Source organism: Ammospiza caudacuta, chromosome 1 (assembly GCF_027887145.1).
Source record: "Ammospiza caudacuta isolate bAmmCau1 chromosome 1, bAmmCau1.pri, whole genome shotgun sequence".
In the NCBI taxonomy this organism is placed as follows: Eukaryota; Metazoa; Chordata; class Aves; order Passeriformes; family Passerellidae; genus Ammospiza; species Ammospiza caudacuta.
This window is the reverse complement of record NC_080593.1, coordinates 124,543,761-124,569,308: the sequence shown is the minus strand read 5'-3', so window position 1 is coordinate 124,569,308 and position 25,548 is coordinate 124,543,761. Positions and strand designations below refer to the sequence as shown.

Genomic DNA, 25,548 nt, shown 5'->3' with positions numbered 1-25,548 from the left:
TTCTCTCTTGATAAGATTTCAAAACCCACTAAGTACATATTACCCAGTGATGTGTGCATTCTTGGAAAAAGCTGCTGTGAATCTTCAAGGCAGCCCAGGCTTAAGTGATGTGCAAAGAACCTATGGTAATGATGATGACATTAAAAGGTTCATAGAACCAGTATCAATAGCTAGAAGCAAGATGAAGCACTAGCTTTCTACAAGGGATCATAGGCAAAACACAAAGCTAAGGAAAAAGAGAATGTGAATTTTAAGAACAGCTGAAAACAGCAGGTGAACTCGGCTATCTACAGTCACCTAGAAAATGAGAAGAAGCTTGAAGAACAAAGATGAGCTGAAACTAAAATTCTGTATGAATTAGAATTCCACCAAATAACTCCTTATTAGGAATTATGCTGAGCAAACACTGCAGTAATTTTCAGGCCTTGCTCAGCATTTGATGCCCATAAGACGGTAAAATTACATTATCTAGAAAAATGTATCCCACAGGTGAGAGGATTGTGACATATAATCTCAGAACCACACAATAATTCTGACATTAAAACCCACTTGTTTAAGAAGAAAATAACAGAATCTAAAGTTAATATATCCTTTTATTCAGAAATGAAGCTATCTTATTTTGCAAAATTTAATATTCACAAGTAATAATCTAGTTTAAGCACTATATAAAGAAGATGAAATGAACTGTAGTTTGAATCATTCCATCTTTTCTGAATTAGCATTATTTTCATGGGTTCCATTTCAAAACTTTTGTAAAAGCAAATACTGCATTTAGAAAAGCATAGTACTTTGCAAAATTTAGCTGGGTTTTCTGTATTTTGGAAATCCATAAAAAATACTGGATGGTGAAACATGACAGTGAAATCCCTTCACTTGTATTAACCAGTGAAAATAATCAGTGCTACTTCTCTGTCTAGCATGAGGAAAACGAATCACAAATTGTGATGTTTACAATTAGGTTTCAATAGTTGCCTGTCTGAATAAACACATTCTTTCAAATTGAGGATCTTACTAACGTTAACGGCCCTTTAAGAAATATGTAGGACAGAATGGATGGGCTTTGCTACAGCAAAAACAGTTATCAACCCTGTAGGCATCAGTAAAAACAAGTAAATACTTCAATATAAGGGATCCTAGAGAGGCTTTTTCTGAAGTGCATTTTGGGTTTGGGTCCTGGAGAGAAGAAATTACACACTTGCAGAGGAATTCACAAGAAGTAGACTTGAACTGTAAGACAGTGAGTTGTCAGGGAGCTTCAGCAAATCCTTCATGCAAAGAATGGTGCAGAGAAATTGTCCTGCTGGCTGAAAATACACATGCTGCAAGAAGAACTGTAGCCAAGGAAAAGTTTGCTTGGAAGCTTGCTTCCAAAAAGGTACTTCTTAAATGATTCTTAGCATCAAATATGAATGTGAGCTATCAGACAGAGCAGGGTAGAGAAGAAAATAGAAATGGGTTAATTAGGTGCAGAAAATACTAGTGTTGAGCATATACTGGAGCACATCTAAGTACATTACTGTTTTTCCATGATGAATGATTAAAATAATCACTTTTTTTGCTTTCCACTCACTATCACTGCTCCATTATGTATCATTAGGGAATGGAGATTTATGTATGCAAGTATTTTCCAGGCAACAAAAGGGGGATGTAGGGGCTGTTTAGCATATGGCAGAAGAGGAAGTTAACAACAAGATTCTAGTAGCTGGTTTACACAGTGGGCTTTGCCCACAATGGGCTAATTAACCTTAAGAAAATGAAAGATGAAAGAGGGTAAAAATCCATCTCAATTGGCAGTGCACTGTGCATGATATCAAAGAAGAGGTGTTTGGTGGAAATTAGAAAATCTGAATATGGAATTGTTATGGAACAGTTGGCCTCTAATAATGCTTTTTGTATTATTAACAGGACAATTTGCAGACTTTGAGCCTACATTGGTACCAGTGAGTTAAAGAGCATCAGGGAACATTACCCAGAAACTGAGAGAAAACCTTCTTTAAATTTAAAGAGAAAGAATGTGTACATTGTTTTTGCCTAGGCCAACTGGCCTCCTCCAAAATAACTCCTAAGCACAGCTTAGAGGGTAGGTCCATGGGTCCAGGATCATTCCCCAGACACACTTTGCATGGGAACTTCCTGGTTGAAATAAAAAAAAATATATCCAAGCAAACTTCTTTGAGCCATATAGACAAATCCTGAGTTTTCTGATGGCTTTTTACCTGAAGGTCAACCTAGCCAAAGCTATTTAGCAAAGTTATATAGAGAAACCATATCTATAATTTTAATGAACAACAACCAGCCATTTTAGGACGAGGACACTGTATGCCATTAAGAAGGAAATACAGCAACTTTATATTTCCTTTATATGCAATCTCTGTGCCAATAACTGTTTGATAAAAGCCAGAGGGCACTCAGCCAGAGACTCCATTGTGGAAGGAAAGCCTCTCTGATCCAATGAAGAGAAAAACAAGATGCTTTGACCACCACTTAGGGAAACAATAACATGATCATCATCAATCAAAGTAGACCTGGGTAGTAGAGAAGACATTGCTACAGTCTCAATATGTCTAATAACACTGGTGATTAAGACTTTATTTTACTTGCCAAAGTGTATCGCTTTCTAAAGCAAGGTTTAGAGATCAACAGCAGGTGGGATTCCTGGATAAAATGAGATGAGGAATCTTAACTACCTTCCTAACTCTTCTGTGCACATATTTGATATGAATATGCAAAATTAGAAGATGACTGTGAGAGCTTCAGTCTGCAAGGCTGCAGTCAAATGAACCTAGAGTGCAAAACTGGAGCCTACTTCAAGAAACATATTAGGCTCATTCTTTGAGGACTAAAAAAATCTGCTGCAGAAAACTTGGTTCCTTAACATGAGTGAAACTTATTGCAAGAGGGAGTGCTTTCCAACATGAGCAAAACCTTGAGTCACATGAGAGTCAAAACTGTCAATAAAGCGAGTTAGGTGTTCTGTTAAAAGTACAAGCCCAAATGAAGAGGTACATGTCTGTAATGACTTTATAAACTGGAATTTGGATTACAATTGAAACTGCCTTTAAAAATCACCTTCCAAAAACTCTTTTTTATTTCAGCAGGCAGTTATTCAGAAATATAATAGAGGGTCCAGGGCAGCATTTATATTAAATATTTATTCTGGATTAAACAACAGATTGGAGTGGTCTAAGGGTTGAACCACTTGCCTGATAAACTGACAATGTGAGAATCTATTTTGTGCTTAATGAGATTTTACATTAAATATTTGCATACAAAAAATTACATACAAAATTCTTATCCATGTTTTGACTAAAGGAGTATTATTCAAAACAAACAAACAAGTATAACAATTATGTATTTCTATTGCCTTTGTTATAAAAAACCTAGTATTGGCTAAAAACATTTCTCTCTTTTTTTTTTTTTTTGGAGAAGGCAGATGTATCATCCAGGCTACAGCATCATTTGAGAAATGCAATGAGTATACCCCATAGAAGTACTTATTAGCTATTCACACAAGTCTAACCAGCATGATATGAATGCATAATATGCTTTGTCTTAGAAGGGGATGGTGACTGTGAAAGATGATCAAATTAATAAAACGAGAAAATCATCCCCTTATAGACTTACTGTTTGAACTTTGTGGAAATCCAGGTAAGGAGGATGGACCATTCATTCCAGGCAGAAGAACAGGAGGAAGGCCAGGGAGTCCTGGATAAGCTGCTGGCAAACTGATACCATGAAGAGAACTGCTGTCCATCATGCCTGGCTGCTGTACTGTTAATCCTAGCACATCAGTAGCCTTCTTTATGCGATCCAGTTCTTGCTGTGCCATCAGCTGTCTAACCGTTGTAGGAGCTAAATAATCTTTCTCCCGGTCTAGCTGACTTCCCACAGTTTCTCTCACTTTTGTAATATGTTGTTTGGAAAAGATATGATCTCTTATGGACAAACGTGCAGAATATTTCACACCACACAGAGAACATTCTGGCTTCGTCCCATCAGGTCCAGTCTGATTTATCATGAATGGCTTCCCTATGTTAATTTTGAATTTCTTTTCCTTAGCCCGGGCATTCTGAAACCAGACCTGAACCACACGTTTGGGCAGACCAATCTCATTCCCTAGCATTTCACATTCCTGCATGGTTGGAGTCCGGTAGTCACTAAAGCAAGCCTTGAGAACTTTAAGCTGAAGGTTACTCATTTGTGTTCGGAAACGTTTGTGGCCTGGCCGATCACTGTTTTTGGATTTAAAGGGATTGCTAGCTCCAAATGGGTTAGGTGAACTTGGATCAGCTATGCTTGAAGTCTCACTGCGGTCGGCATTGTCATCAGGGTCATCAGTAATGTAGTAACTTTGGTCATGGTCACCATCTTTTTCACTGAAGTGTATTGAAGGGCTTGTTAGGGAAAAGAGAAATTTATCATCAGTATTCTCATTTGTAGGTGTAGTTGCTGCTTTTGGTAGTGTGTCGTTCACAAGTGGTTTTGGTTCTTTGGGGGGTGATGCAGGTTTTGCATCCCCTGAACTGCCAGTTGTGCTTTCCATTTCATTGTTCCCCTCATCCCCTGTTGTGGCATCACTAATTGCTGTATTAATTGATGAAGTCTCATCAAAGTCAGTCTTGTTTTGATCATATCCAGAGTCAGCAGGAGGGGCATTCAAATTTTCTATATCCTCACTAGACTCTGCTTTAAAAGAAGAAGGACTTAAAAGGTTCTTCGGTGACATTTCTGCAGTTTTGCTCACAGGGGTTGATACAGTGGAGGCTAATTCATTTTCACTTGATAATTCAGTTTTTGCTAATGACAGTGATGGGTAATCAAAAAATATGTACTTTTGTGGACTTTCTCCTCCATCTTCATTTGATATCAAAGGACTTGGAGGCAAACTATAGCCGGCCTGTTTTCCTTCGTTCCAATGTCGAGAGCGGATGTGACTTTCTAAAGCAGATTTTGCTTTAAACAGAGCTCGACAAAAAGGACATCTTTTATGGGACTGGGCTGGACCAACTGCACGGAATTGTCCCTTTCTTTCCCGGGCTCTTGTATTCTGAAACCAGACTTGTACGACTCTCTTTTTCAGTCCCACTTCACGTGCAATATGATCTAGCATCTTTCTGGTGGGATTGGAATCTAGCAGGTACTTTTCGTAGAGTATTTCCAGCTGCTCTGGAGTAATTGTAGTTCTTAAACGCTTATCACGATGTTGATCTTCTCCACTGTTTCCTCCCTCCTTCTCACTACAGTTATTGTCTTCTTTATCATCTAGTTTCCGTTTCAGAGAACCAGAAACTGTAGCAGGGTGTGCTGTATGTGATGAGCCAGTTTGTGGTGGCATCTGAGCAAGAGAACTGTTAAGTAACTGTCCAGTCATCAAAGGATTATTTGGGTCAAATATCATGTAGGGCATATCCATTGGTCTTTCTAAAAACTGTGAGTGAAGAAATTGGTTTTGAGCTGCTAGGAAATGCATGTGCTGGTGCTCTTGCCAAAGTTCTAGAGTTGGAAAGGCAACTGTACACTGATCACACTGATACTGTAATAACTGAGGAGGTAGACTGTTCTGTAGAGAAGTCATTGAAATTGGCAAAGGACTGGAAGGAACAGGTGTGTTTTGTGATGCAGAAGGAGGTCTCCCTACAATCTGGGATTGCTTTTGTTGTGGTGGTTGAGAAGCTGAGGGCTGAGGGTCAGAAGATGTTACTGGAGTAGACTGTACTGGTTTGGTGCTTTGGGAAGTTGTTTCTGTTTGCTTAGAGGTGGTTTCATTTTGTTTTGGTTTTTCTGTGGACTCTGGTTTAGGAGAAGCCTTCTCAGGTTCTGGTTTGGGTGATGGAATCAAAGGAGTACTAGAACCAGAGCCAGAGCTTGCTGCTGTGACTGTCAAGCTTTTTGACGAGTCATTTTGGCCAGAAACTGTACAGTTCTTATACACTGTTTGATCAGAGGCATCCATAGAGTCTTCAGTTTGGCTTTCATCTTGAGCATCATCATCTTCATCTTTATAACACTGCTTTTTCTGATGCGTAATTAAATCAAAGATCCTGGGAAAAACCACACTGCACTTTTTGCACTGATACTGCATGTTACTGGTTCGGATGTAACGCTCATTTGTCAGTTCCCTTTTCTCATTGTCTTTAGTTTCAGCTTGATTCTCGTAACTTTTGCGAGCTTTTTGTCGCGCATTTTGGAACCATACGACAATAACTCGAGTAGGTAGGTTAAGTACAGTTGAAAGCTGTTCGATTTCATCATCCTTTGGATAAGCATTTGTATCAAAGAAGTCTTGGAGGACACGAAGCTGGTAGTCAGTAAACCGAGTCCTGGATGACCTCTTACTGAAAGACGCATCAGACTTGTAGGGTTCTACAGCTGAAGGCTGAGGATCTATTCTGATATCTTCCAACACCGTTATAGGAGGATTGCTGAAATTATACGGTGAATCCTTATTTCTCTGTCGTTCTTTAAACAGCGTATTTCGAAACCAGTGCTTGATAACTTTCTGTGAAAGACCAGATTTCTCAGCCATTTCTTGGATCTGCTCTTCACTTGGAGAATTGTTAATATCAAAATAAGCCCGCAAGATTTTTAACTGGTCATCTGTGATTCTCGTACGTGGACGCTTGAACTGAGAGTGCCGCAGGAAATTGGGATCTAATCCCAGCTGCTGCTGGCAAAGCTGGGTAAGATCGGCAGATAAAGTATCCATTGGTGGCAGCTGGAGGGCAAGCTGAGGAGGCAGTGCTGGGTGTTGCACTGGCTGCATCATAATTGGAGGGAAAAGTGGGAGATCAAGTGAAACGGGAAGCTGGACTTGAGGTGGGGCTGATGGTGGTGGTGGTGGAGGAGGCGGAGGTGGTGGTGGAGGAGGTGGTGGTGGAGGTGTAGGTGGTGGGGCCTGCAAAGGTGTGGGAGCTGTGTTTTGAATTTTTCCAGCTCCAGCTGAAGAAGGCTGAGAAGGAGTTGGAGGAGGAGGAGGAGGAGGTGGTGGCGGAGGTGGTGGCGGCGGCGGTGGCGTTTCTGGAGAAGATGGAGAAATTGGATAAAGTTTGTCATATGCCTCCCTGTATTGTCGGGCAAATTTTTCTAACGCTCCATATGGAAAAAAATGTCCATGCACATGTTCTTGATGACTCTTCAAAATAAGAATGTTGGAAAAAAGCTTACTGCAGGTTCCACACTCCAGTTTATCTGTGTTTTCACCATCCCCAGTCTTGCTTTTTTTCTGCACTTTTTGTCTGTTCTCATTGTATTGGATAACTAACTCAAACCCAAAGTTCTCCAGCAAAGCCTTGGCTGCATTCCCCCTTGCTCCAGAAGCTATTCTGGGTGGTGGGATGGCTGGTTCTGAAGATTTTGGCTTCTTCATATCTTTGTTTTCTTTTAGTCCTTCATTCTCATTAGTAAATTCTTGCTTTGGCTTCTCATGTTTTTCAGAAACTTCTTCTGACTCCTTATATGATGGCATATCCTTTATCAGCTGGCAGTCTGTACTTACTAAGGTATTTTGCTCTGCTTTCATCAGCTTACTACTTTGCTGCTGCTGCTTTTGGGACTGAAGTTGGGGTTGGGTGGACTGGTACTGTTGTGCCTGTTGCTGCAGTATCTGTAGCTGGGTTTGGCCAACATGGTGCTGAGTTTGTATCTGCTGCTTCAAATCTTCAAGCAGTGATCCTGTCATACCAGCCATCCCAGGCATACCAAATGTGGCAGAACCAGGCATACCCAGATCTGGGCTTAAGCTAAATTCTGTCCCAGGTATATAGAATGGGAAAAGGAACTGAGGCTGTTGAAATTGGAGCAGTGCTTCTGGTGTCATTGGAAAGTGAGGCAAAAAAGCTGGATTTAGAAACTGCGGTTGAAAGAACGCAGCTTGTTGTTGCAGTTCATGCTGTAGTTGCATTTGAAGTTGTGCTGGTGACTGGGGTGGGTGATGTGTAGGCTGAGCAGAAATTAATTCAGGAGCTTGCTTTTTATTTAATTCTTTGGCATCTAAATGTGTTTCTTTGCTGTTAACTGCTGGTAAGGTCACAGATTCTAGCATTCCTTGGCTGGGGCTATTCACATTCCCTGCTACACTATTACCGCTATTTATATTACCACTTGGTTCTAGCTTTGCAGCCCTTGCCTTTGTCTGATGAAGCACAGATCTCATATGGATTTCCAATGTAGAACTTTGGCTATATGCAACATTACAAATGCTGCACTTGTAGGGTTTGTTGTCAGTGCTGCTGTTGGTTTCTTGAGGGACAGGACTTGATGCTTCCTGCAAAACCTTTTTGAGTTTATGCAGATGGGACACTGAGTTGTAGTGGACCAAGAGAATGTTCTTTTGGGTGAAAGACTCTTTACACACTGTACACTTGTATGGGCGAGATGGATCTAGAAATTTTTCCATAGTAAAATTTGGCCCTTTTCTAAAAGGTAAGGTTCGCTTTGGTTCCGAGCCCATATCATCTGGAATAGAGCTACTATCACTTCCTACAGGACTTGCTTTACCTTCCTGGTCCATCTCATAATCTCTTTCTATTTCCTGTTCTAGTGCATGATCATCTTGTGCCATACTTTCACTTTCTCCCCATAGTTCACCATTGACAGGTAAAGATGCACACAGCTGCTGAAGTTCAGCTTCATTGAGTTCAGGGTGGCCTGCTTCCAAGTGTTTTTTTAAAGCCTGGAATGTACGGAAGCTACGTTGGCAAAGGCTACACATGGTAGCTGCCCGAATAGCGTGGTACTGGGAATGTATCTGAAGCTTCTGCATAGTCTTAAAAGCCAAGCTACAATGGTTGCAGCGGTACTTATAGACATGGCGGTCAGAAACAGACAGCTGTTGCTTCTTCTGCTGCTCACTTAGCTGGTCTGTCATAGACTCAGTGGTCTTTATATCTTTACTGCTGCTCTTATTCCAATCAGGTGTTTCAGCAGATTCCTTAGGTGGCTTCTGTTCCTCAGTCTTTATTTCCATTCCAGTTTTTGACTCATCGATCCCAGGGGTACTTTTCTCATCCACAGGACTTTCACCTAGTTAGAGAAAGTTAAGTGTCTTTTACACAAGTAGAAGAGAAAGCACACAGTATTCATTTTAATTTATTTTTTCATCAGAAATCAAGAAAGGCACCTAGTATGCCATGTGTCAGCTTAGCAAAATATAACAACCTGTCTTTGTCCTAGAAAACAAAGTGGGCAAGATAAACAGGAGTTTAAAAAAAAGGAATATAACTCATACACAATGATCAGATTGGCAGCAGTATCTGGCCGAGCAGTGGCATAGGGCTTTTCTTTGCTGGAAGGTAGGAGTTGATTGGTACAATGGGAGCATCAAACAAGAAAAGGAAATAAAGAATAGGAAAGAGGGAAAGAGTAGAAAAATGGGGACAACAGGTAGGACAGATGACTAGAAAGAGAATGAGAATGGTCAGAGAAGAGAGGGAGGAGAATGCTGTGACAACAGCAAAATTTCTCAGTGCATATTACAGTAAGTCTCCAGGATCAGAAACCTGCTACTGGAAATGAAGACAAAATCACTTACCTAACATTCCCCATTGATGGTGAAAGTGCCACTGTCTTTTGGGATTAGGTCCTAGCAGCAGGTTAAACAAGGAGGATCTTGCCCTCAAAGTGGCTAGGCACTGCTGTTCGATTTTATCTCCACCAAAAGCAAGGAGTCTGGCATACACGTGCTTTCTACCAGCTCAGCCAAATTCAGATCCCTTGCTACTTTTTGTTTTTTAATCTCTGTGGCTATAAGCAAGCCAGAAAAAGGTTTCCTTTACCAAGTAACAAGTAGTTTTATTTCTAAATTGCCCATACTTAGCTTTTACATGTCTGGGTTTTTTCTTGCATACCTGGATATTTCCCAGATCCCTCAGCTGTAATGGTTGCAGGTGTGTCACGTTCAGATTTCTCTGAAGCAGCTGCTGGCAATAGCATACTATTGGGCATCATGACATCTGGTACAGGAACCTTTGAAAACCAAGAATATGGTATTATTACAGAAAAAGTCCCACTATTTAATAGTAGATAACAGTATGAAATTATAAGTCAAAAGATCCTCCATATCTGGATGACTGTCAGAATCAAGATCCTGATTCAGTCCTTGATTATGTTTTCTGACAGATCATAACCCAGAGCATCATGTGTCCCTTAGTGGAGAATCAACTCAAAATAATCCACAATAAGGGGATGCTATAGAACTACACATGCGCTCAATATCTCGTTGGTCTCAGTATCACCACAAAGAAGGTTTTGCTGACTTTGCCAGGGTCATTGGATTTATCAGGGGAATTCTCCTAGGATATCCTCCACAGACAGAGATTATGTTGAGATATGGTGACCAGTCAGCCTTTCACTGATGCCATTCTCACTTTTCTTCACCTGTACCTTTTTTACACAAATGGTGGACATTCCATGATCTTTGAAAGAAAATTATGTTTATTTCAATAGGGAAGTAACAATTTATTTCTACTTAAAATTAGATTTTTTTTTCTCTTTTTTGACTTCAATTTCTTATGTATCATCTTCAGATTGCTTTATCTGTTGAGCTATGCTTTCAAATTAGAGACAGAAATCTTTGAAGGATGTATTTTTAATCTGGTAGTATTCAGTTTTGCTAAGTTGATACAAATATCAACCTGCTCAACATTTTATGTTTTTATTTTACTTTGATCTTAAAAAAAAATTAATATCAGAAATATAGGACTGTCCTATTAAGACTTAGCAAGTCTAAGTTCAAGCTCCTGCACTGCCACATTCTGTCTAAAGAATATTGGGTAAATCAGAACAGACTGCGCTGCAGCTCCTCATCTCTAACAGAAGGATGGGACTTCCTTCATACAGAGGTAAAAAGATTAACCACAAAAGAGATTTTTCTCTCAGAAACACTGGTATAACTCCCCAGTACCTGATGAAGATTTCAAAATTGCTTCATTATCAGCATAGAGGGAACCAGGAAGAACTTGAGAAGAAAGCTAGTGCTGCTCAATATGGAGGGGCAGATTTTCCATATTTTCCCATTTTCCTAAAAGGGTCTCTGAAAGTTAAATTTCTACTGCATTTTCCTTCCAGTGGGTCAAAATTACATGGTCTGTCAGAGCTGTAATTAGTAGAAAACCAAGGAAAAGAAAAGAAGTTCCCCAAGTGTGTATTTGCTCCTCAGCTCCAAGCACAAGGAACTGTAGACCTTCAGTCAAGAGGTCTCAATTATTTCTAATATTTTTTACCACTGTAGTTGGGTATGAGGTGGTGGATTTACAATCACACCTATATAAATGAAGGAGCCATTTATGGACACAGAAGTAAATACTTAAGGAGTTGGATCACTGAGATTTCCAAGTACATTTCCATCTAAGAAGGCAAGACAACCAGAACCAGTTTATCTTAGGAGGTCTGTTCTCTAACTGAATTTATGCTGTAATAACAAATAAGTACGAGACCTCATTGTGTTTCTATGTGACATTATTTTGAATGGATGTTTGAACTGCTGTTTTACAGTGAATTTCATGCAATGTAATGTTTAGTAGAGGTATACACAGGAATCCTTCTACATTTGGGAACTATGTTCCTCAGGGAGTTCCTATTACTTTAGAAACAAAAGTCACAATAGCTCTGAGACTTGGATATTATTAGACCAAATTTTCAGGTAAGCACTTAGATATGGACTGGCTTAACTTTTCCAAGGTTAATGTCAGTGAGGAATCAAAGGCTTTTTGCATCTGTGAAATTCACCTTCAGCCATTTTCCCAAGGGACAGCAGTCACTGGAAGGGCTGACAAGAGAACCTAAGAGTCCTGACCCATTCCTCTCCCCCAGCTTCCTGAACACACTGTCACAACACATACATTGCCCACAAGGCCCAAGCATGTTTTCTGTAGCGTGTGCATCAGTATTTGGAGCACTTACTGTCATGAGCAGCTTCTCCACACAGTCAGGGGACACACTGTGCAGATGGGTCAAATGAAGCTGGAGATGCATTTTGTTGCTGAGGACATCTTGGCAGAGGGGGCAGCAGATAACAGGTTGCATTGAGTGCTGTGACAGGACATGCATCTGGATACGATTTGGGTCCCTACCATTGTAGTTACAATAAGGACATTGATAGAACTGAAAAGAAATCAAGTTAAGATGCAGGCTATTAGTCAATGTGCTTTTTATAACTTGCTGATATAGCTATTTTAACAGCATATCATCTCTGTTTCATTCTTGAGTTATTTGAAAAAGAGTTCTAGAATGCAATTAAATTGTTACATTTCCTTTTACCTGCTCATGACAAAATTTATTGTCCTCTGGAGGCTTTGATTTTTTAGCTGCACCATCCTCTTCTTTTGCCAGAAGAAGCTGCTGTGCCCCTACCACAGTGTTTGCTTTTGGTTCCTTCTCTGGTGTGACTATTCCTGTTTTGAAAACATAATTTTTGAGAACATGTTTTAAACGTAAAAATATCCTGGTTTACAAAGAGGCTCTGACTTCAAAGGTCTGTATTGTCTTTGAGGGTCTTTTTTTGTTTGCTTGCTTGTTTTTTAAACACTGAGAAAAAAATAAAGATGAATAAAACAAGTCTGGTAAGCACAAAGGTGAAAATACACTTTTATTCTTGATACTCTATAAATACATTTAAAAATGGACTCTCCTCTACTGTTTAGATAACCCTAGGTTGCCTTTAAAGATTAATCAATAATGTTCTTTCTTTAGCAGCTCAGTATGAATTTGTCTATTACATTAAAACAAATCAGCTTTTGCTTAAAAAGCCTGTTTTCCAAATAATTAATTTGCTGCTGTTTAATTACCCTCTCTCTTTTCTAAACTGTCTGAGCAATATGATTATTGTGCTGTTTTGATAACTCCTGTCTGGTTACTATTCCGAAGCTAAATATAGCGAGGCTTTAAAAGAAATACTGTGGAGAATAGGATTTCAGAGCTAACTTAATATTAATTATATACAAAGATCGGTCATTTGGGATTGCTTTAGATGTTTACACTGTGAATTCTTATAGTCTGGCATTTGTGATCAAAACCAGAATATAATTGTTTACTATAGATAGTTGTACTATTAAGTATTAAATACTATATTTAATATTATGCCTGAGCTAGCTGTGTAATGCGGCCCAGTCTTGCACACATCAAAGAAAAGAGTGCAATTCTAATTTCCCAGTCCATCAGAAAATTCTTTCCAGCGTCAATTTGCCAGATAATCTCTTCTGCTAGGCTGGATATTACAAGAGCATTGGGTAGGCATGTCACATACATCTCACGACAAACACAAAACCTCATTTACCAACCATTCCAATCTCATCATAGTGCGGCATCATCTGACCTTTTTTCTGCTGTTTATTATGAGTATTTCTAATTTTAACTTTCAATTTTCACCATCTTCCAGTCAATTTGCAACTAAATTATTTCCAGGGTGAGGACACTATCACTGGACACTGGGTGCAAATACATCTTGAAATGCAATGAAGCTAAACCATTGATTGCTATCAGACCCAACGTAAATATATAGTCCAGGGGTAATCTGATTGTATGCTGTGCATGAAGATTTATCTTGATTTTTTTCAATCCACATAACGTTCATATAAATGAACAAATTGCACCTCATTGCACAATAACCTAGGATTAATTTAAAAATAAGGTCATGGACATTTTGGCAACAAAGTAAATAAGAACAAAAGAAACACAAACTCAAGAACTTTTTATTATCATTATTTTCATATAGACTTTGTGCAATATTTGATCTTACACAACATTAAAGAGAAGCAAAATAAGAGAACAGTTTTCAAGGTAAACACCAAATCCTCATGGTAAAATAATGACTAATTGAAAACTGAATCATACAGGGACATTTTCTGAAGGGCACTTTAAAAAAAAACAACAACAACAAGCATAAAACAAGTTTTATGGCTTACACCTTAATGGTGATTTCCCCACACATTGACTTTCATTTCTAAGTTGTTAATTATTTCTTTTGATGTAATTTAGACCAGTAATTTTTGCATGTTCTAGCCCAAATTAAAGCTTATTCCTGCCATATTTCCCTATTTATATATTCATCAATTCATCATCATATGTTTATCATCTGAACAAGTCCCTTTTTGGAGCCTCCTGAATTTTTGCACTCTCAGGAGCAGATCTTGGAGGCCTCTTTTAGACTGCTCAGTCACTGTTGGGCCAACAACCCAAAGGGCAACCTATGCTTAAAGGTAAAATCTACGTGATGAAATCACATAGGGCACCATTTTATTACTCACTTTGCTTTATGACTATTAATAGAGTACTCCCTGGCCTATTTGTATTTACATATTATTTAAGTATCTTAACTGTGAGAATTATGGGAAATAATACTATGTATTAATAGAGAGAAAGGTTGTGTCTGGGTTTTTAGAAAAACAGATTGAAATTATTACCCTCTTTTTATTTCCAACTGTCAAAAACATCTCTACTGTTTCTTTCTTTACAGTATGTCACTTTTAAGATATCCTTTTTAAAGACAAATGGGCCAGAATCTCAGTTGATGCAAACAGACACTGTTATACAGGAAGCTGAATATAAAAACAAAATGGAAATATTCTGCCTTCTCTTCCTCTCATCACACTGATGATTGTTTTCAACTAGTTGTTACAGAAATTACAAACCAAGTTCTCCTTCAAAATTTACTTGTGAAAATGCATCTAACTGCATTTTGGCGCTGCTAGTGAAATTTATCTTGAAGCGCACTCTGCGTGTGCCTGGGCACACACAAGGTTAATATTACACATCATCTTCCACCACAGGATGGAATAACTTAATTACTTCAAAGGGCCTATAATAATCATGAAACACATAGTTCTTGCTTCTATAAAAACAAGGGGGGGGTTTGGTTAAATTTCTTTTGCGGTTAATATAATAAAACAGTGGAGTTATAAAACACTGTGCTGGGGTCAATAAATGCATAACAAAGCACAGCTTTTTACAATGTTTACTATGATATTTATATAAACTGTCAAAGTTTACAGAGGCTTTGTTGTTTTTGTTGTCGTTTGGCTCTGGATTCATTCAACCTCAAGCACTGTTATTTCTTATATGACTGAAGTTGCATCTGGCCAATAGTAATGTAACTGATTCTGGGACTTATGGTGAGCTTTAAAGGAAAGAAAAAGGGTGCTTGATTTTGCCCTCTGGCACAGGGGAGTCGCCCCTGCACACGGAGAAGACCAGAGTCCTCATGCCACAGTGAACATGACAAAAGCAGAGTTCAACTTCTTATCCAATGGTCGAGCTACTAGCACTCCATTCCTTGTCTCACTGTATCAACGCTCTGCTTTCCATGTTCAATTCACATTTTTAAGGAGCTTTGGTAGAAAAGCTGTAAACACCTCTGGTCTTCTACAAAGGGTATCAAAGGAGGAGGGAAAGAGAAGGGAAAATACCCTGGTTTTCAGCATACTGTGTGCACTCTTTTCATAGCTACATGTTCCACTGCCATGCCATTCTTACCAGGCAGTTGTAGTAAAAAACTAAATCCAGTTGTTATCCATGTTTTAAATACTAACTTTTTATTCTTGAGACACATTATTTGTAGGTTTGTTTTTTTTTTTAAATTGTGAAATACATCAGAAATTCTTTTTATAATACAAAATACGCATCTTATTTTAGATTAATAATGCAATTTCAATACATTTAGCTCAAAAAGTAAGTTTAATTATAAATAAGTGCCATGAAATAGACTAGGCAATGATTGCCTGTCAGTATCAGAATTACTTAACTTGTGTAGGATTGCTAATATAAAAATGACACAATTTACTGCAATTCAGATGTCATCACCTTTCCAATATACGTTGAAGCCCCAAAATAAAAATATTTGTATGACTAATAAGAAGGAGAAAGTTAATAAAGTACATATACTAGTAAGAAAAAAATCCTGGAAAAGCCATGATAAAACCACTATTTTCTTATTTATAAATCTTTGTATTTGATAAAGATTGCATAATTTAAGACTTCTGACACATCAGATGATGTTATTCAGACTCAAAATAATTCTAAAATTATAATTACTGGTAGAGTATTCTTTCTAATTAGAGTAGAATGAAAGGATAATTTTCATTGCAATAATGAAGGTTAATTTCCATCCTTCCTCATGTTTACTACCTTATTAAAAAGTGCTCCCCTTAGCCATGGCAGAGACATATTACATTTTCAATGCAAATGTATTAATCTGGATAAATTCCATATTAATTCTTGCACTGCATAGAGCTGTAATTTGGATTATAATTAATCTAAAGTGGCACTAGATTTAAATGACAATATAAATGAGGCATTAGTAGGCTTTTCTATTCTGAATGAATATTCAACAAATATAACTTGCATATTGCCAAGTCGCATTTTGAAAGCTCTTCTCCTTGAGATAAGGTAAGCAACGCAGCACAACAGCTTACACAAACACACTGTTACTAAATACATGTTAATCCTTTCTTGTCTAATAGATTCTATGCTAAAGAAGGGTCACACCACTTTCCTGTCTAACTTGTTAGTATTGTGATTAATTTATTGGTTTTCCTGAGATTTCTTTGGCAAGACTTGCAACACTCAATTCATGAGAAAGCCCAAATTAACATTCAATTATACAGAAGCAGTTATGCAGTCATTAGAAATACTTGTCAGCTCAGTGAAAATTAAGATGATGGTCGGAATGTTACATATGTAGAATTAATTTAGATTAGGAAAATAAAATTCTCCAAAAGATTCAGGATTTTACAGTACAAACTATTTTCTGCAAAGCACAAAGGCAATCATGTATTTCAGCCCTTGTTTTTATATGAATCTTACTGCAAAGTTATTTGTGTAATTGCTGGCACGGGAATGCAGAACAATTATGCTGGTTTTTTGTAGTGCACCCAGTAGGCATCTAGATATAGGTTTGTCCTAATTAAACTTGGCCCTTATGAGTGGCTAATCCTGATGGAATTTTGAGAATTCCCTTTCAGTATTTTTTTTCTAGATTCCATTTTCTTATTTTTTCTATTTTTTTCTCTTTTTTTTTTTTTTGGCTGGAGCTTTAATACCATATCCTTTCCTGAACAGTTATAAATGGACCAGCCTAAGAAAGAGAGAGGGCTGCTAAATTCCCTGAAGTGGTTCATATTGTCCCCTAGACGAGGCGTATGGTAGGAAATGCAGGCTGCAAGTGGCTGTCACCCGTCTCCTGGGGAGTGTCCAGGCCAGCCCCTGAGGAGACTGCGGAGAAGGACTTGTGACAGCCTGGGAGCATGGCTTTACTGCACTGCAGACGGTTCTGACCAAGTCAGAGAGCCAGCCAAGGGGAATATATATTTTAAACCACAACACAGCTTCTTGCTCAACATCATCCTTGTCATCATCGGCCTTCCCTCAGTCTCTTGATTTCAAAAAATAAAGTGACTGAAGAGCAGCCGAGGTTGTAAACTGTGATGGGTACTGACCTTAGCCCGTCAACAAGCAAACTTAAAAGGAAGCTTTAATCTTTAAGTCAGTCTTCTGAACTGACTTGGCATAGAAAGTACCATTTATAATTTTTTTTTGAAAATAAATTCAAAAATGTTTAATATGTAAAGAGCAAATTGTAGTATGGGTGAATTTGGGTGTAAAGGAACTCAGATGTAAAATGATATTTTTTCTACAACTATATGTCTTTATGGATAACACAACCTCCTTTGTATGCTGCTGTCATCAGCATACAAGGAAAAGATATATGACTACCTGAAACTAATAGGCTTCAACCTGTTTCAGCACTTCTTCTGCTTCAGTGAATCCAACATAATGTAACTAGGTATAGCGTGCAGCAAAAGTAGCCAATGTAATATTCATTGTGACCATAGATTTCCATCTCATACATAAAAAGCATGGGTGAAGTCACATATTTGCCAAATCAAACACAGAAAAAGCCTTGGGTATCTACACCAGATGCTGGCCCTAGGTTTGTTTGTGCACAAGTAAATGTCATGACATAGAGGTTTTGTTTTCAAAGACAGTAGCTTTCATTACTGGGCTTCGTCTATTCCAGGAGATCAAAATTACCCAACCCATAATCCGTTTTCAATGATATTTCCTCTTTCTTAGGCTGAATCATCTGTAAACTTTTTCACTGGATTTTGTGTATTTTTTTGTAAATGCCTCAAATAAATGCCTAGGAAGAGGCCAAATTCTTGGGAGTAACTAATCTGTGAGCAAGAGCAAAAAATAATAACAAAAAAGCCCCACATTCTTTGGGTTAAAAGGGGGGCAAAACCTGATTGAAGAAAAAATTCAAGTGGTACCTAATCCTATGCTTATGAAAAATTAATATGCCATCAGAGGAATCACAAGTACAGCAAAGATTAATGAAAGGCGCTTAAAAAATTACAAGCACACAAACTGATTTGATTAAAAAATAATCTCACTGGTCGTCCTGTAATATTCTTCAACTTATCCGCATCTATCCTGTCAGATGGTTATGATTAAAAATAGGTCAATGGGAGGCTACTGATAGAAATCACATGCAAAATGCACATGCAATGAATAGTAGTGGGACTGTCCAGACAGTTTAAAATGAAAGAGCATTTCATAAGTTAAAAAAGGGGGAAAACAAAATTCTAGCATCTTACCAGAGTCTTTACTAGATTTTTTGCCTTCACTATTGTCTCTCTCACTTGAGTCTTTATCATCAGCCACAGCCACTGATGTACTTTTAGCAGACCCTTCTGTGTCTTCACCTTGTTCTTCTGTGGACAAACACAGAAAAAATCTCAGAAAAGGAACTCAGTGACCAGTTAACAGCAGTTAAAAAATATGTCCTGTAATAAGAACAGCACTAACAGAAGGTGGCAAAATAGGGGGGAAGAAGGGTTGGGGGGAAGAAAAGGGAAAGAACAGTGCTTTAAAGATGTTGGATATTAATTCTAAAAAATTTGCAATATTTCAAAATCTGACTGTGTCTTTACAAGAGTACCTGCTTTCCCCCAGAGTGACAGATTTAAAGCCTGTCATTTCATATTCTTTGGCTAGAAATGATTTGTGTTAAAATACATGCACATGCATGCACACACACGCGTACACACACACACACATACACCCCCCACAGGCTGGAACAAAAGCAAGCACATGTAAAAATGCATCTTGGAGCCAAAAAAAAAAAAAAAAAAAAAAAAAAAAGGAGATCTCAAATATAAATCCTATTAGTGCAGCAGTATCCCGCTAATTGCAGTAAGTAAGTATTAGGTATTAGGTACTGTATTAAATATAAACCTCTGGCTTTGCGGGAGAAGTCTCAAATTTTGTCTCCAGGGGGAGCCATTCAGGATAAATGATGCAACTTGGTGCACGGCTTCTGAGGAAGCAGCATTACCCACACCTCACTTACGTGTTCACACCAGCTAGATTACATGGAAATCTTCACAGTAACTCAAGCCCATTTAATTATTCGGTAAATCTTAGCTATGCTGCTACTGGTGGATTAATCTGTTTATGCAGTTAGCTTCTATGCTGGGGCTGTGTAGCACTAATCCGTGAAAGGCCCACTGTTCCTTTTCATCCTGTGATCATTTGTCTCTCACTGTGCTGATGTCACATTTTAATGAATTTTTAGCAATCTGAGTAATGCCAGATAACCAGACTTGCAACTCCCTACAGCACAGCATGCTGTTTTCATTGCAGCACACATACACACAAAAAAATAAAAATCATATTTCCCCGTTCAGGTAGGAATTATATAAATTAGGAGGTGAACGTAAAATGGGATTCGAAGCACCAGGCCGCTCGATTTCATAAAATCTTTAATGACCATATAAATTAACCCTGGAAAGGCAAAAGGTCACAGACACACATTTGCATACACTCTTCTATTCACTTTTGATAAGCAGAGCTTTTATGCAGGGAACATGATACAATTAACCCTTCAGGAACCATACAAAATGCAGCTACCGACATTTTAAGTGTCAAGCATTAACTGAAAATTACACACTGCATAAAATTTTCATTGTAAATGCTATAGTGATTGAAAGGGGAAATAGTGGCCCTCTTCGCACCCCATGTTTTATTAATAACATTCTGACAGCCGAATGAAATATCCTCTGTCATATGTAGCAGCTGAGCACAAAAAAATTGCTGCCTATTGCCTTACTGCCAGCCATACACTGAAACCCTATGCCTAGGCAAACAGCCCCTCAGATCGATGTGGCAAACCTATCCGATTCTCAACTCTCTACAAAACCTTTTGTAAATCGGAAGAGAAAAACACAGCTGCAATTTTGGAAACCAACCTTCTCCCCCAGCCAAAAAAAAAAAATCCTGACCACAGATCAATGTGTTTTGCATTGACATGGAAATACAATAGGTTAGGACTAAGCATGTGTGTCCACTTTCTGAAACAATGCAGGGAGAAAGATGGTCCCTCTTTTTAAAATAATTTCATATTAAAAAAAATAAAAATTCCATGCGAATGGGAAGCCCACTCATGCTGTGTGAGCGCTCTCGTCCCACGCCGATAGCTAATCACACATGGCAGGGATCCCCGCGCAGCCGGAGCGCGGCTGGGTGGCGGGAGCGCCTCGGGATGCTGCGCGCCTCGGGATGCTGCGCGCCTCTGATCACGCCTGGCAAGGGCTGTGCCGGCGCTGGGCGCGCACACACCAGGCTCCTACCCAGGGTCGGGCCCCGTGGCCTCACGGAGCCGATGGCAATCCCTTTTTGACTCATCCTTGGGAGTGGACGCATTGCTTCTTTTACTAGATTTACTGGCCCAATCCCCCTGGGCTGGAAAATGAAGTGTCAAAGTGCTACTGAGTGTCCTTATCTTGAGGGGACATAAAATTGTAAGGGCTATCGTGGCACACATTAATAAAACATTGTGTGCGTGTCAGGCAAAGAGAAAGAAAATTATGAAGGTACTAAAAGAAAAGCTACAGTATCATCTGGGTCTCATCAGACAATTTTTGCAGGGTGCTCTCCTGTTTTTCTGGTATGTGTTTTAAGTGTGAGAGAAATTCCCAGACATGTTCTCCTATACATCATCGTGGTGTCTGACCTCAGCCTGACCCTGGCAACAGTTTGAGAAATCTGAATGTGAACAAAGACTCTGTGTCAGCAGCAGGGAGAGATTGCGGGATAGACTTTCCCCATCAACTTAATCGCAAACAGCAGTTCTGAGGCCATAACTTTACAGGGCTGCACCAAGCCACAAACACATAACCTTTAGAGGTGAAACTGCCCCTCGCTCCCCACCCCCCCTTCTGTGATTTTTCTCAGTCTTGTGGTGCTCCCTTTGATGTAGCAAGGCAATTAGCTGTAATGTTCAAGTACTGCAGACCTGTTTTATGGTTTGGAAGGTGAGAGCTGTTTATTACAGGTAGGCTCCTGGGGGCCATAAAGGCTTTGCAAATTTTTAATCATGCAAAAAACTAATCAAAATGTAACTTATACACACCATAAAAATTAATATCATTATTATGCATGGTATAAATTGCCTGCCTTGGCTTTCAATGGCACTCCCTTCTAGAAAATACATTTGGCATTCATTTCAGAAATATGTATGGCATTCACTTCAGAAGTAAATTTCATAGACAGAAATGATAATACAACTTCTCCTATTTTCCTTCAAAATTATGGAAAGGTTGTCTGAGACTCGCACTGTCACGACATATATCAAAGGGACACGATGGAAATAAAACAGCTCTAACTTAAAAGCAGTTAGCAAATTACAAAAAATGCTGAAGACCTTTTGTCAGAACAGATATTGAGGAAATGTAACTATCAAAGACATTACATTCCTATGCCAGAACGCGACAAATATTTTTTTTAGCAACACTTTTGTTCTTACTACATGCGCCAACCAACAAGAATACCATGCAGAAATAAAAATCGGATGGCCCCTACTCAATGACACAAAATATGAAGTATTATGTATGGACAAAACACAGTACGATTGTGCTACAGATTCCAGAATTAAGTTCCAACATTCTGTTTCAAATTTACAAGAGTCCAGCCTATATACATTTACAAATGTCAGCTTTGAAAATGAATAGAGCACCCAATTCAAATGCACTTTAATGGCTTTAATAACACTTACTATTGCAATATGATATTTTATTCACACCTGTTTTTATTTTGTCCAAATGTTGAAAATTTCTTTTGATGTTGGATGTCTTGAATTTAGCCATTATCAACCTTTTGCCTTACAATTGACTTAGAATTAAACATAAAAATTAGGTTAGCAGCATTCTGCACTAAAACTGTGAAATAAGGAAAAATGAAAAATTCTTGTGTCAGAGGTAACATTAATCAGTTGATATTGTATATTCCATATTTTATGTTGCATACTTTAGTATTTTAATCTACACACAGGTCTAATTCTGTACTGATTTATGAAAAAAGACCCTTGTGATTTTCCTCAGTCCAATGAAGTCAAGATGTGTGAAGATTTCAATTGCAAAATCCAGGCCTCGGCCAAAGCTGATTAGCAGGTACCAGCAAAAAAATTAGATAAATATTCATACATATGTTAGGAGATGACTTATGGAGGTTTGATTTAAGGAACAGATACATACACCACAAACAAGGGAGGGTATGCAGGAAAGTGTAAACTTTTTAAAATGAAATAATTATTAGTAAAACAAGATCAGGATGAGTAGAAACAATCTTCTCACCTTTAATTTAAATGCATTGTGATAATCACAGGGGCAATCGCCTTTCCCTGTGTTTTATCAGAGAAGTTTCCCTACTGATAAGCAGCACTGGGAGTCTGTCTTCTAGTCTGTTTAAAAAAGCATATTGTTTTCAGGGGTTGATTTTGGTTCCTTTGGGGTTTTGTACATCATTGATATATAAATTAACAGCCAGTAGTTCCTGTTTTGGTCCTGGATTATTTTGTTGTTGTTGTTGTTGGTATCCCTTTTGCCCTCTACAAATTGCAAGTAATTTCCTAAATAAGGATGATCTACTGGTTGTGGGTGAGTAATTGTGGTTATGAGAGAGAAAACAAGATTAAGCAAGTGTTTGTGGCTGAGGGCCGGATGGATGGGGAACAAATAAATCAATCGACTGAAGTAGTAAGCAAATAAATATGAAATGAGAGAGAGATTTAAAAAAATAATTGTGTTTTTTTTTACTTAATATATTCAATAAGTAGCTGAATCTAAGGTACCCATAAGTGTTCAGCACAGGTGTATCCTAGGTTCAACCAGTAGAGTGAATAGCTTATTAACCATCCAGATAAGAAGGTAACCACTAGTAAAGGATAATAGTAGGGTTTAGATTGGAGGGATGGACAGACAACAGATAATGGAGGAAAAGGAGAAACAATGGAAAACAAAGAAAAACCCACAGACTACGCAAAAGAAGTAAAAGTTAAGTAAAAGCAGACCTTGTGGACTGCCTTCTGGGCTATCCTAGTTATACTACTTTGCTGATAAACTCTTCCTGACTCCTGCATTGTCATTTATTCACCCAAATATTCCAGAAAGTATTTGTTCTATATTCTGGCTGGCCTTGCAGAGGATGACTGAGGAATGGGATGCCTCACTCATTCAGGATCTTGACTGCATCCTCTAGTGGTCATATTTCATCTTCAAACAGGATTTCTAATTTCTCCTTTAGGGACTCGGGGTGAATAAAGGCACCAACCCGTTAATAACTGTTTGTAATCACTGTGTTATATTCAGAACTAGAGCTCTTAGAAAGCTGAACTTCCCACAAACAAGCCTATAATTAAGTGATGATCATCATATTGACCAGAAAGTGCTAACTGGCAGTTATTATCAAATTGTATCATTTTGTTTTGTGGTGCATCATTTGAATTTTTATGGCAGCCTAATGCTTCTCACTGAAATGTATCAGTGTGCCAGGGGAGGCCGACTGCAAAGCTGGCTGGACAGAGTGTGCTGTGGTGAGTCCTTCCCAAAGAGTGTCACAAATCACACCCACTTTATCCACCCACTCCACCCAGCAGCCTGTACTCCCCACTTGCCACACTCAGCCTCACCCCTCTGGCTGATGGAGGGAGGCAGCTCTCATCTACCCTACTTGGTTTTACTTCTTAGCTCTGGAAGGCAGAAAACATTCACCATCACCAGCTAATCTGCCCAGCACTTCATTATTTCCTAATCTAGTTTACTGTATTTCTTTAAATTATTTTTTAAACTGCAGTCTACTTCCAGCTGCTGGAAAAGGAATGTTCTCCCCAGAAGTTTGGAGGGGTGGGGTGTCCTTTCCACTCCGTTGCTGTGCAAGCTCTCCCTCCCTCTCGTTGCTGCCTGGGATTGTCTGCTTTCTAGTCTCATTCCCGTAGTCTCAGAGCAAATCACGAAAAGAAGAATGTTTTACTCTGATAATAGTGCAAATGTGGAAAAGAATTGTTGGTAAGCTTATGCTGAGCCATACTGATTTATCAGAAAATAGGAAAATTTGTGGTTTGTATTTTTGTTGTTTTATTTCTACATTAATATTTTATCAAATATTTTGCAAGGAGCAAAAGAAGCATATGCTGACAAAACCATTAACAGAGAATGTCAGCTATTCAGAATGAAACTCAGAAATGCTTTCCAGATGTGATTGGAGATGTACAGTTAATCATTTATTATGCAGAAAGGGATACTTTTCTTACTTGGCCATCTCTAGAAAGGCATTGGAGCATGAAACTATATTGAGAATAGTCTAACTTTTCCAACTGATCATTACTTTTCTTTTGGCTGCCATTATGGGTCATAGAAAATACTGTTTCCCCCATCAGCATAAAGCATGAAGAGCACTACCATTGTCTGACTTGAAGACTAATACATTTCCATCAAGGTGATGTAGAAAAGAAAATTAAACCTCATTGTTAATTCTTATTCAACATGCTGGATATAGCCTGCCTAATTTCAGGTATTGCTCTAAGTTTATTCTCTGTGGAGGGAGACACAGATAACTTAAGGGCACAATTCTGACTTTACATAGGTGAATTGCTAATTGCTTCCTGATTGTAGAAGGATTTTAAAATGAAGTTTAGTGTTTGGAATGAAGACTTTTCACCTGGGCACTGCTGCTAAACACTGGAAGTTAGGTGGGTGAACCTAAGCCTGACCTAAAGCTCAGAAAGTCAAGGAGGGTTTCTCATAACATTCACCAGGGTCCTGGATGTTCATTTCAAGCCAGTGGATAAAAAAAGCAAAATAATGGATCTTCACAGTTTCATTCATTTTACTTTACTTTTTCTATTTTGTTTTTTCAATATGTGTGTTCAATGTCCCTTCAGACACAAACACTTCTACCGTCTCTAATTTCTTGCATTTTTTCCTACCTAATCTGCGTTTTCAACATACCATGTAAGTGGTGAGTCTCCCATGCACAGTTTCTAGAAAAATCCTTTCTGAGTTTATTTACAAAGAAATCACAATGTTAATTAAGAACTCATTTAAAATGTCATTTAAATGATGTATTTTATTAGTGACTCAGTTTGGAGATGTCTCTCTGAAAAACACTGTAAAATCCTTTTTATTTACCTTGCAGACTTATTCACCTCTTTTTGGCTCGCTAACAGTATGTCTCTGAAATTATCTGTAAAGAATTCTGTTAGTGCATATATTTCTTCTTTGT

At 38.4% G+C, this 25,548-nt stretch overlaps 1 protein-coding gene across 1 annotated transcript in view; it reads right to left on the bottom strand.

Annotated features, from left to right (window-relative positions):
- ZFHX4 (zinc finger homeobox 4) overlaps window positions 1-25,548 on the bottom strand; it is a 148,984-nt gene that overhangs the window by 6,389 nt on the left and 117,047 nt on the right. Inside the window, exons 5-9 of the mRNA XM_058813733.1 lie at window positions 18,588-18,704; window positions 12,256-12,389; window positions 11,899-12,099; window positions 9,846-9,963; window positions 3,625-9,021 (exon numbers count right to left, since the gene is read on the bottom strand). Coding sequence (XP_058669716.1) covers window positions 3,625-9,021; window positions 9,846-9,963; window positions 11,899-12,099; window positions 12,256-12,389; window positions 18,588-18,704 — 5,967 coding nt within the window. The remainder of the gene's footprint in view (window positions 1-3,624; window positions 9,022-9,845; window positions 9,964-11,898; window positions 12,100-12,255; window positions 12,390-18,587; window positions 18,705-25,548) is intronic.